This window comes from Doryrhamphus excisus, linkage group LG2 (genome assembly GCF_037039965.1).
Source record: "Doryrhamphus excisus strain RoL-2023G ecotype Guam linkage group LG2, RoL_Dexc_Guam_v1.1, whole genome shotgun sequence".
NCBI lineage: Eukaryota > Metazoa > Chordata > Actinopteri > Syngnathiformes > Syngnathidae > Doryrhamphus > Doryrhamphus excisus.
In genome coordinates, this window is record NC_136358.1 from 7,973,174 (window position 1) to 7,992,432 (window position 19,259).

At 40.6% G+C, this 19,259-nt stretch overlaps 2 protein-coding genes across 10 annotated transcripts in view; both read left to right on the plus strand.

Annotated features, from left to right (window-relative positions):
• Positions 1-7: 7 nt before the first annotated feature.
• Positions 8-6,427, plus strand: zdhhc21 (zDHHC palmitoyltransferase 21). Its single transcript, XM_058066942.2, has 8 exons — positions 8-534; positions 1,064-1,228; positions 1,292-1,390; positions 1,471-1,582; positions 1,809-1,947; positions 2,671-2,787; positions 3,018-3,061; positions 3,147-6,427. Exons 2-8 carry the CDS (start codon positions 1,075-1,077, stop codon positions 3,283-3,285), a joined length of 804 nt encoding a protein of 267 aa, XP_057922925.2. The 5' UTR covers positions 8-534; positions 1,064-1,074; the 3' UTR covers positions 3,286-6,427.
• Positions 6,428-10,782: 4,355 nt separating this feature from the next.
• LOC131125402 (nuclear factor 1 B-type-like) overlaps positions 10,783-19,259 on the plus strand; it is a 57,601-nt gene continuing 49,124 nt past the window's right edge. For 3 of the 9 annotated variants that reach the window (XM_058066935.2, XM_058066936.2, XM_058066939.2), the window contains exons 1-2: positions 13,553-13,948; positions 14,839-15,370. In XM_058066935.2, coding sequence (XP_057922918.2) covers positions 13,922-13,948; positions 14,839-15,370 — 559 coding nt within the window. In that variant the 5' untranslated portion in view covers positions 13,553-13,921. Of the gene's footprint in view, positions 10,997-13,083; positions 13,271-13,552; positions 13,949-14,838; positions 15,371-19,259 lie in introns of those variants that run through there. The other 6 variants (XM_058066932.2, XM_058066934.2, XM_058066931.2 and 3 more) reach the window with 6 other exon arrangements.

Below are 19,259 nucleotides of genomic sequence, written 5' to 3' on the forward strand. Positions count from 1 at the left end.
TCTGCGTAAAGCTCAAAAGAGGACAAGCTCTTATAGTGACTGGTTGGTAGCAACTTCCTGTAAACGGGAAATTGGGAAAGAGCTGAAACGCATATATTTGCATTGAACAGTCAAAAGATATAATTCTTATAAATATTTTTGCGCATGACAGAATTACAGCCTCGTTAACTTATATTAATACACTGTGATAATATGACAATTTAATGCAACATACTCTGAATGGGCATTTTTGGTCTACACGACGTAAACCGGATGTCCGGAATGAGGACCGAAGAGGACAACTCCATTAAGATGTTTAATTCGTGTCGTTGTTCCTAAATAATGTGGTTAAAGGGCGTTTTGTGCACTTATTAAAACACTCATTTTGTGTATCGACTTATTGTAATGTAGCATTGTTGAGCCGTAATGGGTTCTTATTTTCTAAAACTGAAACCGGAAATGTTTATCTGTCAACACTTCCTGTCCAGCCCACGGAGTCTCGAACGAGGAAGTAATTGACGCTGCTACCTGCTCTGGCTAGGTCATCACCATAAAGTATGTATATTTTTTAATTTCCTGTGAGTATTATGATTTATAAATAATGTAGGCAATAGTTGGTTGTTATCGGGTACTTCGGTTTGCTGTGAAACTGAGAGTATAGCCTTTTAAGTTTAGTAGTGCATGCTATCAAAGGATATTTCATTCTTATAGCATGTCATTCCTATAGCATTAGCGTGTTAAAAATGTTAATAAAGATTAACTAAAGATTATTTTAGCCAACAAAATCCAATATTGTCATTCATACTTTTCTTGAATCTATTTATTGATATGTAGTAACAGTGGCAGAGACAGACATCTTTAATTGGGGTGGCCAGGTGAGACCATTACTCGCATTGTGCAGGCAATAAGATACTTATAATAATGATACCTGAAATGACTAGATGGCCAATTGGGTGGGCGTAGCCCCGCCCCTGCATAGTAGCCCTTGACGTTTTTAACATTTGAGACACAAAGTAACATGCAACTTTAATTATCATGGTTGCACTGGAAGCATTTGTACCTTTGTATTTGGGTCTCCCTTAAGGTGCAGTAGCCATGAAGCTCCGACTACACTGTGTGGTGGATCCCATGGGCTGGCTGTGCATCAGCCTGGTCTTCGCCGTCTGGCTCTACAACTCCTTCTTCATTCCAATGCTGGTTTTACTCCCACACTACAAAGAAGGACACATTCCTTGGGCTGTAGTTGTCTGTGAGTATCCACAATGCTCTACTGCTGTGCCGACACACTTGGTAAAAAGAACGCTTCTCTCAGGTTATTATGCTGCATCTGCATTATGCTTCGCTGCCCTGTTCAGAGCGTCCACGGCAGACCCTGGACGTCTTCCTGTCAACCCACATATACCTCACTCTGGTATGGACACAGAGAGCGTAGAATGTCTTGAACAGATGCAGAGAAAGGCTTGATCCTTGATTGCTCCCCTTGTATTTCAGAGCGACAGCACTGGGAATTATGCAACAAGTGCAACCTAATGAGGCCCAAAAGGTCCCATCATTGCAGTCGCTGTGGCCACTGTGTGCGCCGGATGGACCACCACTGCCCCTGGTGAGTAGTCACTGTCATACAAACATAGGCAAGATACCTGCTGCTAATGTTAGCAGTCAACTCCACTTTTCATCTTTTAAGTCTCTACTGGCGGTTTGAAAGGATGTTTGTGAACTTCATGTAACTGCCTGTTTATATTCTTCTCTTATAAGCTCTTTGAAGGTTGCAACAGCAACAAAAACTGTTGATGAATAGATGGTGTTTTATGTCCTGTATGTCTTGTCAGGATCAATAACTGTGTGGGGGAAGACAACCACTGGCTCTTCTTGCAGCTGTGCTTCTACACCCAGGTGCTCAGTTTGTTCACTCTGGTGCTGGACTTCTGCCAGTACTACTACTTCCAGCCCCTCACGCAACTGGACCAGGTATTTAGTGCACTCACATACGTGTGTGGCCAGTGGAGGGCATTTCTGGCCCATGGCTGGAAAAATCATGACGTAAAATTATGTTGTAATATTAGGAGAAACAACGTTGAAAATTAAAGAAAAAATACATTTAAAAAAAGATGCAATATTTTGTAAAACAAACAAAACAACAAATAAAGTGGGAATTTTTTGGACAATTCGGTTGCAGAAAAAGTTGTAATAGTACGAGAATAAAGTCAAAATGTTTTAGAAATGAAGCTAATTACAAGATTGTTAGAAGCTTGTTGAAAAATTAAAAAAAAATTCAAAAGCAGAAAAATGGTGGAAGACCCAAACAATTTTAAGAGAAAAAAAAGTAATATTCTGAAATTTTGTCATTTTTCAAAATAGTAATACTAGAAATAAACAAAACTAAATTTTGGGAAAAATAGGTTGTGAAAAAAGTTGTCATATTATGGGAATATAATATATATAATATAATATTTATTCATTCATTGACTAACTGGATGAAGTAATAATACTACAAAATATTATCAAAGCAAAGACTGAAGCTGATACTGCTAGTAGGCTTTTCCACCTACTGTATATTACAAAGCTGTGTAACTTCTTACTCTTACAAAATATCAATGTGGCCCTTGCACCCTTTCATGTTTCTGGCTGGCTCGCTGGGGCTTTCACCATTGTTAACACTTGGACTTTGCCTCTTCTGTTGCCACCTGCCAGGAGAAGTTCGCTACGCGACACGAACTGGCTCTACTGCGACTTTCAGCTCTCATGGGTGTGGTCATGTTCACCGGCATGTCAGGCTTGTTTTATTCTCAGCTGGCAGGCATCCTCACGGTCAGTATAGATGGCTCGCTATGAGAATTCCTCTAAATCCACTAAATTGCTCCAAGGCATACTTTTTTAGAAATTGGCTTGTACAGTATATAATGTCAATACCGTACAACTTATTTACTAAATTGTCTTGCGTGAAAGGAGCTGTAATTTGCTCTGCTGTCATTCAATACAAGTAATGCTTGACTTGACTTTTTTTTTCTGGTCATGTGACCCCTCTCCCACAATGACAGGATACCACCACCTTAGAGAAAATGGCGTACTTCTCTGGGGAAATGTAAGTCTGCAGGAAATATCATTAGCTATTATTTTCTTCTCAATATAAGAGAGTTTCCTATTGTGTGGTGTTTGTTTTTTTGCAGCCAAGACCAGAGCAGATCGTGGAAGCTGGCCCTGGCCGAGGTGTGCGGTACCCACTGGAAGGCGCTGTGGTTCATCCCCGTTCGAAGCAGACAGGCGCTCCAACAAATGAACAGCCGCTTGTATCGAACACACGTATAGGCCCTCGACCCGCACACATGGCAGATGAGGACTACAACAAGACTCTCAAGACGGACTCTCCATACATCTGGAAGCTGGAGGGGTGTAATGGTACCTGTATTCCAGTAGGCGTACCCATTTCCCACAAGGTACACATGCAGTCATGGGGAACATGGCTACTAGCTACAACTATTAATACTGCGCTTCAGCCACAAAGACATTTGAATTTACTGACAACAAAATAACAGTTCAAAGGGTTCAAACTATAACTGTTGCACTTGTTTGCATCATTCCCTAAAAAGAAAGGCTGTTATTTAAGGTATCCAAAGTGTGGCCCAATGGCCATTTTTGGCACATAGCTATTTTTTAAATGACCCTTAGCATATTGGAAAAATAAAATGAATTATTAATGATATGCTATTAGAGCCATCCATTGTCTATACCACTGTGACCAACATACTAATCACTAGGCCATTGTGCTGAACATATTATATACCTATAGAACACCTACAACACAAAGCGAAGATGTTTGCTTTAGATATGAATTGGTTTTATCATCTTTAGTGCACAAAATGTATCTAAGTGCCCCCCACGCCTCTCCATACGTATATTACTACATTATTATTATATATTATATATACATAGTTTATTAATAAGCAATAATAAGACATCATAACTCACCATTAGCTTCATGAAACTCCCTTGGTCACTATGACGCTTGCCCCCTTGATGTACCGGACAGCCAGTCTTAACATTAATCCTCCATACATAGACGTACACGCCGACAATACTGCTGGCTTTGTTCACACCACATTGCACACTGCTTTTGCACAAGCTACTGCAGGGACATTGGATGGCTGCCACTCATAGCACATGGCAAGCTACCACGCTAACTAGTTAGTCTTCAGTTTATTTCTTCGTCACACAAACCGTCCCACTTCCACACGGAATGAGAGGAGAACTTTTTTTCACTGCCATGTCGGACTGCAAGGATCCATGGCTGCAAGCTAAGGTGCTGTAGTGTAAAGAAATGATCTGATCCTTGTAACATTACTGACACAGTGATCATAACGCTACATATAACTTGTCTTTCAATATTCATGGACTAATAACAAACCACAGTCATCATTTATTCATTAATTATTCATTCATGAATGTATGAATAATTAATAAATACATTTTTGGTAAACTGTGACAGTGTGGCGAGGGAGGAATGTATATTTCATTTTTAAGAATTGTTTTTATTGGAGTATTTAGTTATGTTCCTTTAAAAAAAATCATGAAAACTGTTAAAGCTAAGCTGCTCCTTAACTGTAACCAAAATGAAGCAAACCGTGACAAAACCGAGGTAACCGATTATGCCCAATGTACCATTACACACCTAGCAAACGGGGTGAAGAAACAACACTTTTTTTTTTTGCTTTCAGTCACTGTGAAAAGCACTTTCTGGGTTTGGATAGATACTAGCTCCACCCTAAAGTGAAAAGAAATACTCTCAGGTTCATTTACAGGAAGAGCTTCTGTCTTTGTCACCTTTTAATTAGGCTCATAAGTGTGATGTCTTGTTTTTTTGTTTGTTTTTGCTTCATTTTCTCGTTTTGGAGAAGTGAAATTCCTTACAAGATATTTCGTACTTCTTATATCCATCTGTAGGAAAGCTCCTTTCTGCCATTGAAAGAAATAATATCCCAATGTTAAGTCATAAAAAGACCAAATAAGGAGATACAAGAGTGCTGAGTGCAATGTGAGGAAGGCACATGTGCATGTGCAGCTTATGTCTCATAATTTTGACTTTTCTTTCTTAGAATTATGACTTTTTATTTCATAATTTTGACTTTTTAGCTCATAATTTAGACTTTTTTTCACATATTTTTGCCCTTTTTTCTAACTATGACTTTTTATCTCTGTTTTTTTATCTCAGTTATGACTATTTCATAATTTAGACTTTTTTCATAATGTTGACTTTTTTCATAATTATGACTTTTTAATCTAATAATGTTGACGTTTTTCTGTTAGACTTTTTATTTCATAATTTTGCCCTTTTCCCTAACTTATCCCTGACTTTTTATCTCTTAATATCTTAATTTATTATGTCATAATTATGACTATTTCATAATGTTGAGCTTTTTCATAATTATGACTTTTATCTCATAAGTTTGACTTTTTTCTCTTTGACTTTATTTCAGGATTTTGCCCTTTTTGTCTCATAATTATGACTTTCCTATCTTGTAATTTCAACTTTTTTATCTTCTAATTTTATCTGTTATCATATTTTAAACTTTTAATCTAATAATCTCGACTTTTTATGTCATAATTATGGCATTTTATTTTATTGTTTTCTTTTTTTCTTATATTATTTTGTAAATGTGACTTTTTCCTCATAATTATGACTTTTTATCTTGTCATTTTATATATGTTTTTTCTTTCAATGGCACAAATGGGCTTCATATAGCTGAAATAAAATAAATATAACATAAATGGGCCAAAGCTAGCAGCTGGTTTACTTGGCCTAGCCTTGAAAATGAATGCGGAGGAGCTAAAAGACAACTACTCTCCCTGTACTAATAATTTTCATTTTTCCACTAAACTAAGCTAATGCTTGTTTTTCACAATATGCCAGAAGGCAAATTAGCCAAAGTGTTCACCTATTCCTGTTCTAGCTTTGATCTGTGGTGCAAATGTCACATGATGGGTTCTATTGAGGTTCTATTGTAAGGAGCAAACCAAGTGCCTGATAAGTTGCGCTTCCATTCTGATCAAACTTTTTGTTAGCCAAAGAATTGTTAAGAAAATGTATAAGCGCTGATTTTCTGTTTTGCTGTATTACTGGTACTCTGAAGGACACAGGTTTACTTGAATTTTTATTTTTTTGTGTGTTATTCCGGGTTTATATGATGTACAGTATTTAACAGTTGAGGTGCAATGCTGGGAGAACTGGGATTGAAGTTCTGTATATTTTTTATATTTGTGTTTTTATTTTCTGTCTTCAATTGAAAACCTCACGCTATGATTCACGCACCGCGGTGTTGCTTTTTGATCACCTCATTTATGTGTCACTTTGCTGGATTTTCACCTGAAAACCTTGAGTACTGGCTCTGTTTTGTAAGAACAAGTTGATGATATGCAAATATATAGATTGTTTGTGTGTGTGGCCTGTGACAAAGTGTCTATTTAATTCTTTTCTATTGACTATTAGAGTTAATTAGTATAGTTAGGAATTACCTTAAACCACAAACATGATGATATTTGATGGGTTTATATGTACTTTAGAAAAACAACACAGTAAATTCCCGCCTATCTGCAGTTTAAGTAAGAACTCAGCACTGCAATTCACTCAATATTTTCTTGCAGAAAGATGCTTTAACAAGACGTAATGTAGAAGGACATGTTTTTCTAAGTATACAGTATGCCTGTAATTGTTTCTTCATGTGTTAAACTGAATGTTCATAACTTTGAGGGGAATATTTTAGATTAAGAGTATGAAAAATAATCATTTTAAGGGCTTTTTATGAGTGTTTCCATTATTTATTTGCCATTTAATTGAGGTGGGTCTCAGACCGAATAGCAGGGATTGACTGTAAAAAAATATAACATGTATATTTAATGTGATTTTTTTAAAGCCTGCAAAGTGAGAGAGTGTCTTTACTACAAATTGTAACCATTTTTGTTATTCTGTTTCTGTTTTTCTGTTAGTTTAGTCACAATATAAATTGGCATATGCACTGGAAATAGTATGTTTTTTTTTTTTTTTACAATCTAATCTGCTAAATAATGCTGTTTTAAGATCCCAAGCGGTGGGTCCATTGTTGGGGAAAAAAAACCTTGAGTATCAGTGAGGCGTATGTAACGTGTGCATAGCTGTGTACATAATCCACCGTATATATGTATTGTCTCTAAATGTAACTCAATTAGCCGGAATGACTGGGCTACCTTTTCACAGTCTGGGATTCACGTCAACAGCAAACAAAACACCGCACAATTTCTCAAGTCAAAGCGTACATTTGAAATAAAAGTACGAGATAATTGATGGTAGAGTCTAAACATCTCGAGCGGCTCTTAATCTGCGGTAATGAAATGAGCGGCCACCTGCCACTTGTACTGTCCGTGACATCTGGCTGAACAAAAGACATCATCAACCAGCAAGCTAACTCTGTACGCCGGGCACACGCGTGTACCTGTCTCGCCCAGACACGGATTAAGTCTAAGAAGTATTATCTGCGCTATTATTATGGTGCATTTTTAGGTTTTTGTCCATATGGGGTGTATATCCTGCTCGTGTGGCATCATGCTTAGCTTGGATGGCCTTTTGGACGCCTGCCTGTCATGATCTGACCGGTGCCATTTTGGATGTCTTTTATATAAGCTTATCAATAGCATATAAATAGAATTGTTAATGTTCATATTGAAGGCATGTTTCCCTGCGTGGAATCAGCCCACGTGGGGTTTGCCATGTCCGAACGTACTTTGCACGCAGGTTATTGATTGGCCTATTGATTTTCAAATAAGCTCTCATTGTAGAAAGTAGAAATCCAATTAAAAGTTGAACGTCAAATGACTAATCCCATCAAGACGACGACAAAATGTATCGATTGATTCTTAGTTTACTTTTCGACTTCTTATTGTTTGTTTTGATAGTGATTTTGATACCTGTAGTCATCAAACCATTCCCAACGGGAGTTATTTCTTGTTTTATTGCAAGGATTTAACCATTTCACGTTAACTCAACTAAAATCTAATTTTCCCATTCCAGAAAAGAAAATTGCAAGTCACAGAATCTTGATGAAGAAAGGGAGAAACGCTACTGAATTCAAGACAGAAGTGGTTGATCTCACTGCCACATCATGTCTTTGGGAACAGTCACGTCGCCAATGAAGGTAAAAAGGGCACTTCATTGACTTAATCCACCTCGCAATATCCATAAAAACCATCAATAATATACAATACTACAAGATCATCTGGAGATGTATAGATGTAACATACAAATACTGTACACCAGGGGTCTCAAACTCAATTTACCTGGGGGCCATTGGAGCTAGGGTCTGGGCAAGGCTGGGCCGCATCAGGTTTTAAAAAAAAAAAAACAACCCAAAACCCATTTATTAAAAACAGAAAAATATACAAACTTTTTCAGTGCTTTGGTTCCGATTTTCTACAAGAAAAGCTCTGATAAAACATTCCACTGTTCTCGAATATCTTAATTTTTATTTTTCTGCACAAAATAAGATGAAAAATAAATAAACAAACCAAGAATAAAGAAAATCAATAATAAATCAGTAATAAATAAATATAATAATAATAATAAAACTTAAGAAACCACATATAGTTGGTGGGTAGACAAATTATTTTTTTCAGATTAAAATTAACAAAGCATTATTAGAGCCCTGTAGACATGACAAAACACGACTATAGTCACATTTATACTCTTTTTATTTACAACATATTGCGCAACTGCAGGGTCTTGAGACACATGCTAACTCGCAAACTGGAGAGCTAGCGACCTAAATGGTAGCCTTCAAGTTATTTCCTTTAAACTTAAATAGCCAAAAACTTACCACTTCCACACGGATAGGGAGGATAACTATTAATAGTTATTTAACCTTTAACATGAACATTAATCAAACGTAATAATTTTTTCTGGGTACATGATACCATACAGCATCCATATCAAACTTGCGCGGGCCGCACTAACATTAAACTTTCATATCAAGGCGGGGGCCTCAAACTAGTGTCCTGTGGGCCACGTGTTTGAGACCCCTGCTGTACACGTACTGGAAGCAGTGCCGCCGATGGAAATGCTACAAATGAAGATAATTGACTGTAGAGAATAAATCAAATTGTAAATGTACAGTAGGCCAGTGCTTCTGATTGCCTTTCAGACATCAGAAAAGGCGTTGCCGTTAAATCCTACAACCACTGAAGGGAAGAACGCTGAAAAGTGGGTGCAGTGTAAAGGTATGTCAACTTTTTTTTTTTTGCAAACATTTCCATAAAGATACAACACATTTTTAAGTACATATAAGTGAAATCCTGACACTGATGAACATCTCAAGTGCCGCCTTCTTCACCCCAAAACGTGAGCTCAGTTTCCATTGAGCTTTGAAAATGTATAACATTGTAACATTCATTCATTCATTTTCTACCGCTTTTCCTCACGAGGGTCGCGGGGGTGCTGGGGCCTATCCCAGCTGTCTTCGGGCGAGAGGCGGGGTACACCCTGGACTGGTGGCCAGCCAATCACAGGGCACATATAGACAAACAACCATTCACACTCACATTCATACCTATGGACAATTTGGAGTGGCCAATTAACCTAGCATGTTTTTGGAATGTGGGAGGAAACCGGAGTACCCGGAGAAAACCCACGCATGCACGGGAAGAACATGCAAACTCCACACAGAGATGTCCGAGGGTGGAACATTGTAACATACATGTCTTTATTGTCACACACAGGTGTATACTTTACATACATTTATAAAAACATATGATGAACATAGCACGTTCCTCGCAAGATATCACACAAAATGTCAACATTTGTAGCACTGTATACACACACTTTGGTAATGTCCAGTGTTTTACAGTCTAAAAAACACAAAAACTACTAATAGCATTAAATAAATATTAATATTTGTATGAATAATGTATTTTAAGTATGATTCCATTATCTGTAAACATGAACTTATAGATTTCCTGATCAAATACAGGGAAGAAACCTTGACTGTGGCTTCTCGGCTTAGAAATATGTTGCACAAAAAGATTTTTAACAATGTTAATAACCCCCCCCCCAAACATTGTCTAGTTAAAGAGTGCAGAATAATGCACATAACTTAGCTAACGGTAGCCAACCAGAAAAGTCACTTATCACCATCTTCTTGGGAACTAAAACCACGAAAGTCTACTTCTTCCGTGTCAGAATCGAACAGCATGATAATTCCTTCGTCACACATGTTGTCTGCCTCTCTCTCTCATTCGGTGTGATATCTATATCCTCTTGGTAGTAGTCCCAAACTTTCTAAACCCGTTGAAAATAGTGTGTCTTTTGCTGGAACCCCAAAAGGATGCTATCATTGTGCAAAACTTGCACAGTTCATTCTCTGACACCTTTAACTTGAAAGAGGCATGATGGTATACACATAAATATTGATTACAATATGCCATAAACACTGTGTACATTGCAAGTTGAATAATCAAAATCCAATAATGTTAATTGTTAAAAGCATTTTCCGAATGACACATTTAAACGATGAGTCGTAGTACTGAAGTATACCAGATTAGATACAAGATTAGAACATGACTCCATGTTAACATACATATCAACATGCCACTGGTTGCATTATGGGAAATGTAGAAATATGTTGGCTTTGTATGTTTTTACTTTAAATGTGTGTAATACAACGTTTGTATTGGAGGCTTCATGTTGTAATTAATCCACATCCAATGCTGAGGGGAGGGGGCACTCTTACAAAGGGAGGGGGTATAATTAGCACATTCATGTCCAAGTTGGTTAGGTCAAGCTGCTTGTCTGCTTTGCGGTGTTCTCCCACAATGCAGTGCCTTATGGACCGGCCGGCCTCCGTGCGGCGTGCCTCCACTGATGCCCGTCCTTGATAAGGTGTCTCCATCCTCCAGCAGGCTGCATCCCGGGACTGCCGCCACCGTCATGGCTGCAAAAGAGTCCCAGAGGCCTGTCAAGTGGCAGCTTTGCTATGATGTGACAGCCAGGACGTGGTGGATGGTGAGTGGAACGACTTTTTGCACATTATTAGGATTTACTTTGTGCAGGGAATGGTCTCATCTCTTGTCTTATTTCACTCTTTAACAACAGTTTGTGCACTTTTTCATATGAGTTGCAATGCCTGTACAGTAAGTTATGACTTTTCATGTGAATAACTCCAGAAAAGCACAAACAAAAAGCTCCTTGTCCAGCCAACCCGCGCCTTTCCCATGATGAAGAGGCTGCCATATTGAATATTTATTTACTTGTCACACTATGGCTCAGCTTGTCTCAGTTTTTTTGTTGTTGCATGGATTCTATGTTATTGCTTTAAATACTTTTTAATATGGTAAACTGACTGCAAAAGTTTTAAGAGCATCACTCCAAAAATGACAAAATCTCTCCAAACCAGAACAAAACAATGTCTCAGTAGAACTCAGTAATTAGTAGCTCCACTGTTCTTGTTAATCACTTGAAATATGGGTTTGGGTATTCTTGATGCAAGTGTTTCCAGGAGCCTATTGGGAACATTGTTCCAAGTGGTGAAGATTGATTCACAAAGGGCATCAACTGTCTGCACTACATTTGTACTATTTGTACTATCTATTGTACTACAAAAATGGCAATAAAATGGAAGAAATGGAGGAGAGACACACCAACTTAACACTTAAAAATGTTTCTTTTCCTCCAAATACATTCTAAAACTTTTGATTCGTAGTGTGTGTATATATATATATATATATATATATATATATATATATATATATATATATATATATATATATATATATATTCAGACGAATATCAATTATGTAGTGTAGCAAAATATACATCAACCTGTAGTTCTTGCAGGAAAATGTATAATTATATTTCTAAGCAGCATTTCCTTGAAGCAGTTTCAATAGTGTCCACTGGAGGTCACCAGAGCCTTGTTAACCATGCTGTGTACATTGCTATGCTAATAATGCCTCGTGCTCCAATACAGCACTATATGAATACTAATGTTGTATATGCGCACAATAATGTTTTTGCACACAACACAAAAGATACACAATTAACAAAAATAATATAATATTTGACTTTTAAAGCTAGACTGTAGAATGGGCCATTTTGCGAGAGATACACGCGTAGAAATATCACTATTATTTTGATTGTATGAGTGTATAATACGGACCACTTCGGTTGCCATTTGTACCATTTATACAGTGATCCAGTACGTACGTCAAGACCCCAGGCAGCAGTGCAGTACGTCAGAAGAGCGGAAGTGGGGGCCCCGGGGCAGAGTGTCCCGGGGGGCGCTGCTTCTAGCCAATCATTGGCCAGAATTCCAACACTATGACAAAACCGATCAAGCTGCGCCGGGAAGCCACGCTTTGAGGCGTGAGCGCGGGGACGTGTCTTTTCAAAATAAGAGACAAATAACTGTTCGCTAGTAAGAATGACAAGGCTAGCTAGCTAGCTTGCTGGGTCATTTTCATGTTTAAATATACCGGAAGGATTTGCCATTTCAAGTTAATCTACAAGTCAGGGGTGTCCAAAGTGCGAACAAACAAAACAAAATGAAGTTCATTTAAAAAAAAAAACGTTTTGGGGGAAAAAAGTTACAATATTATCACAATAAAGTAAAAAAATAAGGGTATACAGCTGTAATTGAATGAGAACATTTTAATAACATTTCACCTCCACCACAAAGTTGAAATGCTTGTAATATATACACTGTATAACTATAAGTCGTTAAGGAAATATGAACGTGGTTCTTGCAACCTTTCATTATTCCGTATATGACCCTGGCTGGATGAAGTTTAGACACCTCTGATTTACATGGACCTAAATTAAAAGTGCTACATCTAACAGACGCGCCGTCAAGTCAGTGACGTGTTATTTTGAAGGTTACCACCGGAAGTGACCGTGCTCCCAACACGGCGCTTTACCTGGGAGGGAGGCAGACAGTGAAAGTGAAGGCGGAGACCAAGCCTTTACAGACAACCTCCTCTTCTGGATCACCGAACAACCCCCCCCTCCCTCGTCCCCGCCCCCCCTTAAAAACTTGGACGATAGGAAGGAAGACCAGCGTAAAAAGGGGGGTAAAAGCTTTTTTTTGTCATTTCTTTTTTACCGCTTTCTGCCAAGAATTCTCTTCGGGTATTTTTGTCTACGTTACATTACAAGAACATCGGCCCCCTCCCGCCCCAAAAATCACCAAAGTTGAGAAATGTGAATCTACCGGCGTGTTTGCTTCAACCAGGCGTCCGGACCCACTTTTTTTAAAAAAAGCCAATGCAGTACAGTGCAATGGTATGTGGATTATTACTCTTTTCTTGTGTGAAAACCCACCATGCATTCTTCGTTTATTATTATTATTATTATTATTATAAAGTGACAGTTTGCAAGTTTAAAGTCAAATCACATTAGACTGTGTTTTATCTTATCAGGCGCTGCTGTTCATTAACCCACTTTGGTTCTACTCCAAAGTCCACAAGCATTATTTAGGAGAGCTTCTGCTCAGCATGTTTTCAGAGACAAGGTGCCGTGAATGCTTGGAGGAGGAGGAGGAGGAGGAGGAGAAAAAAAAGAGGAGGAGGAGGCGTGTGTAATTACGTGGGTACAAAAAAAAAGTTGTGTGTGATTTGCTGGATGCAGGAGCAGAAGGTGCGCCACATATGAAGCTGAGCAGAGAACATCACACACTCCGCACAGCACCGCCATGCGTGCATGATCCCACGCAACCAGCTCACTTTTACTACCAATAACATTTTTTTACTGACTTTCTTGCGCAGGAGACAATCTTTTGGACTTTTTGGAGTGGGGGGAAAAAAAAGTTAACGGATGTTCTGGGATCATTTCTTTTCATTTGGCGGAGCTCGCCCTGCAGGAATGGCGCGGTAGTCGAGAAGTCAGCACCGGAACCAGAACCTCGTTTTCACTTTTCTATGCAGAACTATCGTCATGTATTCTCCGATTTGTCTCACTCAGGTATTTATCTACTCTCAACAAATCAGATTAAACCCCAAAACTTAATGTAACATCTTTAATTTCGGACTTATTTTCCTAAACGGATGCACTTCTATTAGAAAAATGGGAACATGGATGTGTTTTATTGTCTTTTATTTATGTTATCATTGGAGGAGTCCAGCTTGTGTTGCAGATAAAGCCAATGATAACAATCCATGATAAGTCACTTTTGCTGTTTATATGTTACTTGGCATAAGTAAATGATAGACCTTTAGTTTGTACTTTCTTTTATGGCCCCTCATGCCATAAAAATTGAGTGTGAAAACCTCAATTTTTGTTACTTTAATTGCAGCTTTACAGGAAATGTTAGAAAACCCAGAAAGACGATTAAACCCAAAATGATTCTAATTGACTTGCTATTAAAAAAAAAAATCCAATATGAAGTCATCACATTTTTAGAGAAGTGATGCAAGTAACAACAACGGAAACTTCCAAAAATAATTTCCTGGTCTTGATTAATGACAGCAAGTAATGCTCATCTTGCAAGGTGAGCAGCTGCCATTATTAGCGTTTATCTTTTCATTCCAATAACAATGCCTGAGGGCCACAAAGTCAAATCTAGAAGTTTCTTTAAAAAAGTTCATGTGGAAGTTGCAATTTGTGCCTGAAAAGTAGGACTAGTGAGACGTGGATGGCGTCCCGAGTCCAGCCGCTTTTGGAGATGCCTTTCTTCTGCCGTGTGTGTGTTTAGTGTGTTTGCGCCCCCGTGGCCTGTGTGCAAGAGCGTTGGGAAGCAGGACCCCACCTGGCCCTCCAGCTTCTCTCTCCCTTTTGTTGTATTTGAGGACCTGTACCACTGGTGGCTTCCACATGCTCTCCAAATGATGCGTCGCCATGTCCTCTCTTCCCAGGATGAGTTCCATCCCTTCATCGAGGCCCTCCTCCCTCACGTCCGTGCCATCGCCTACACGTGGTTCAACCTGCAGGCCCGGAAGCGCAAGTACTTCAAGAAGCATGAGAAGCGGATGTCCAAGGACGAGGAGCGCGCCGTGAAGGACGAGCTCCTGAGCGAGAAGGCCGAGGTCAAGCAGAAGTGGGCCTCCCGACTCCTGGCCAAGCTGCGAAAGGACATCAGGCAAGAGTACCGTGAGGACTTTGTCCTCAGCGTAACGGGCAAGAAGCACCCGTGCTGTGTGCTCTCCAACCCGGACCAGAAGGGCAAGATCCGCCGCATCGACTGCCTGAGACAGGCTGACAAGGTGTGGCGTCTGGACCTGGTCATGGTCATCCTCTTCAAGGGCATCCCTCTGGAAAGTACCGATGGCGAGCGCCTGGTCAAGTCGCCGCATTGCACCAACCCTGCACTTTGTGTCCAGCCGCATCACATCACCGTGTCCGTCAAGGAGCTGGACTTGTTCCTCGCCTACTATGTCCAGGACCAAGGTAAGACCTCCACCTCTACAACTCTCTCTCTCTGTGTGTGTGTGTGTGTGTGTGTGTGTGGAGCCTCATTGCGTTCAATACCGCATGCAACTCAATTTTCAGTTTATATCAATGTATATGGCACACACACACACAAAATGACAAACAAATTTTTTTATTTTTTTACATTTCTGCACCTTTTCAATTTTTTTCTGAGAAAAATGTCAGCTTGGAGCAAGTTATAGCAAATAATAATAATAATAATAATAGTAATAATAATTATACAGGGTATTCAGAGTCCTTTCTACACTTAATGAATAATGGTAGAATTGTAGTGGTTACACTCAAATATCTATATCTATATTATCATTATTTCCATTGAATATTCCTGCTGTCATTTTTTAGTACTTTCATTGTGTGAAAGGTTTGCAAAACTACTTTTCATTTCAAGTATTTTTAATTTGGGATATTCAAATGTATAAAAATTACACTGAAGAATTAATTTCAATCTGTATATATTTATAACCGATGCCTAATCCAGCATTTTCACAGGGGGGTAAAAATATGTTCGTTTGTAAGAAAATGTGTTATATTTCAACGCAGGATTGTTCCTTCCTAAATGAGCATACAAGCTTCAAGGAGGCTTATTATTATTATTATTATTATTATTATATCTCATCCCGACGCCTTGAATGTGTGTTTTTTCCCAGCCTTTTTATCCCAAATGGCGCTCTTAGTGTCTCGGTATTCAAGCTCTCGCCGCTTTTTTGGGCCAGAAGCGGTTGGTGGCGTCGCTGGCTCATTGTGGTCAAAAGCCCGAGCACCATTTTGTGTTTTGATACCAGGGGGAAGCAGAAGGCACCCACAAGAATGGTTGCCACTGGCACCGGGGTTGGCATCAGAGCCTCTTTTGTGTCTTTTGTGGGGATAATGCCAGCGCTTTCTCTTTTACACTTTGCATCTGCTGCAGCCAACTTGAAAGCGCCTCTTTTTTTTTACTGCAATGATGAAGCTTTGGAATTAATGAAATAAATCAAATTTGCTGTTTTTTTTTTTTTTAAACCCACCTACTGACAATGCAGCCATATTGTGCCTAGCATGTGACGATGCGGCGCCATTTTGTTTTGCACCGTGCCAAGGAGGCAGGCAACCCAGCGCAGCCCGCCATGGCGTGGAGATTGCTGGCGAGGTTGGCATCGGACCCTCTTTGTCTGCCTGCAGCATGCCTTTGATTCGTCGGTTGGCATCCGCAATGCAGCTTTGGGAAGTTTTGGCGCTATGACGGCGTGAAACAAACAAATAAAACAGCGGCTCGAGCGTAATGTGTGTGAAATGTTCCTATACGGTGTAGTTTGACGGAGAGCTGGCTGGGTTGGCATGCATTTTGTGTGGCGTTCAATGTCAGCATTTCCCATAGGTTCTCCAACACCGCCGACAACCACCTTTTATCATAGAAACACTTAGGGACAGGAAGATAAATAGGATGCAAAAAAAATTAGACGCTTTTTGTTTAATAAGGAACAATGTATGTATTCTTCAATGACCTCTATTGTGATCTGATGCTGAATAGAAAAATGAAATAATAATAACAATACCTCTTCTACGTCACCAAATGTAACGGTCAATTCACTCGGATACACAATTCTTAGTAAATATTTGGACACAGCCTCCTCGTTCTTCACAAAGATGCCCTTTACCGCAAAGATGCGGCATAGTTGTCATGTCAGAGCACGTTTGGGTGCCACCTTGCCTCCCGTACCAACGCATGCCAATGTGCCATCAGCGACCAATAAGAAATGAATTTACATGTGTGTAATCCTGTCAATGTTTCCCTCCACATAGCAGGTTTAGTCAAATTCACTGAAAAGGAGTATTGCAAATATTGTTTTTCTTAGGCGGCACGGCGGTTGAGTGGTTAGCACGCAGACCTCACAGCGAGGAGACCAGGGTTCAATTCCACCCTTGGCCATCTCTGTGTGGAGTTTGCAGGTTTCCTCCCACATTCCAAAAACATGCTAGGTTAATTGGTGACTCCAAATTGTCCATAGGTATGAATGTGAGTGTGAATGGTTGTTTGTCTATATGTGCCCTGTGATTGGCTGGCGACCAGTCCAGGGTGTACCCCGCCTCTCGTCTGAAGACAGCTGGGATAGGCTCCAGCACCCCTGCGACCCTCGTGAGGAAAAAGCGGTAGAAAATGAATGTTTTTCTTCAGACAAGCGGTGGTTATGAAATATGAAGGCGGAGGAGCGATCGCGGTGAAGCTGTTTGTGTCCGTGTCGGGAGTTCGATTGCGTGTAGGCAGGCAAAGAAGTCAAGGTCAAGCAGCTCCATTACTCTGAAAGTTAACACCACCATAAAATGTCATTTGCTGTTTTTCTGCAGCGTCATGTTAGTTTGGACACCCGCTTAATGGAGACCTTGTTTAACGAGCGGCTGCCTTAACCTTTGGCCCCCGGGGGCGTGACCCCCTGCAAGGAGATGTGTCAGGCCGTCCTGTGAAGTTTAATTGAGCACAACACATGAGTAAAAAGCCGACCCGGCTCGTAAGCCCGCTTTGTTGAACTCTTGGGATCGGGGTCAGACCGCAGAGGTCAGAGGGGGGATCAACGGCACGGCTGCTGCGGCTGGTGGTCCCCTCGCTTCGGTGGCCTAAGTGAGGGGGAGTCAGTCACCCCCGTGAGCCCGCTCGCATCTTGTTTTCCGCCCGGCTGCCTGTGGTCAAGGCGGCCGTGAAAGGAGAGGCCTGACCTCCCTTCCTCCCCTTCTCTCCTCCTCCTCCATCAAGAGTCGCCCGGCATCTCCCTCCTCATGCCGAGCGACTCCGGGGCCTTGACAGCGGGCCAGAGAGAGGCCTGAGGTCTGGGCTCTTGCCAGAAACTTGTCGTAATGAGCCACTTCCCAGTCTTGGTAGCTGCCTTTCATGTTCTTCTCTTGTTGTCTCGTTGTGAGAAAGGGATTCCTCGTGAAATGAGCCTGAGGGGGGGGTAAACTTCTAGAAAGGCTTTAGCGAGTGAACTGTTCAACCCCGCGCTTAGCTTCCTTATTAGTATGCAATAGAGCCGGCGGTGTCTGGCCACCGCTATCTCAGAGCCATAACCTATCGAACACATTCCCTCAATCTAATCCACTTAGAACTCCTTCCCCAGCTTCACCGCTTGCCTTATTGATTCCGGCTTCCCACTCAGTGTCTTCCCGATCCTTTTTTCCTCTTAACCCCAGCAGCTATTTTTTGCTTTCTTTCTTTCTTGCATGCATTGCCCTTCCGTTTTCCTCTTGCTGCTCTTTGTCAAACGCCACGCCGGTTTGCGGTGCAGCGGGGTCCAAGCAGGCGTTATTAGCTGCAGCAAATACCTCCAGGCTTAAACAGGTCCTGTTAGCTCCCGGTGTGTACACAAACCTCCATGGAGACCGGGCAGCTCTGAGCAGAGGCCACGGAGAAATGTGCCTGCCTCTTCAAGAAAATTTATAACCCTTTTCTTTTTTTTTTTCTTTCATTTGCTTGTGTCACAGCTCAGGAAAAAAAAAAAAAAACGGGCCTTGGCTTTTCTTTGAGACTTTGTGCTGAAAAGGCTTTTCTTTTCTTGTTGTTGGAGATGCCTCTCGTTTCTGTTTTGGTCGACCACACTTGGTTAAGGGCCGCAGATAGTCTACGGTTAAGATCGCCGCTTCCCTGCACTTTCCCAGGCTTTTGGGGAGGACCCCCGAATGCATTTCAAATCCCCCCGAGGCCACTTGACTGGAGGGCCGGCACCTCCCACTCCTCCTTCCCCCAACCCCCACGCTGTCTGCCGGTCCTCCCCAAATGAAGACAAATGGGCACATTCACCCCCTAAACCCGGGCGTTAGATTGTACCTCACTGTCCTGCCTGCCTACAAAAGACTCTCCTTCTTCTGTCAGGCTAGCATC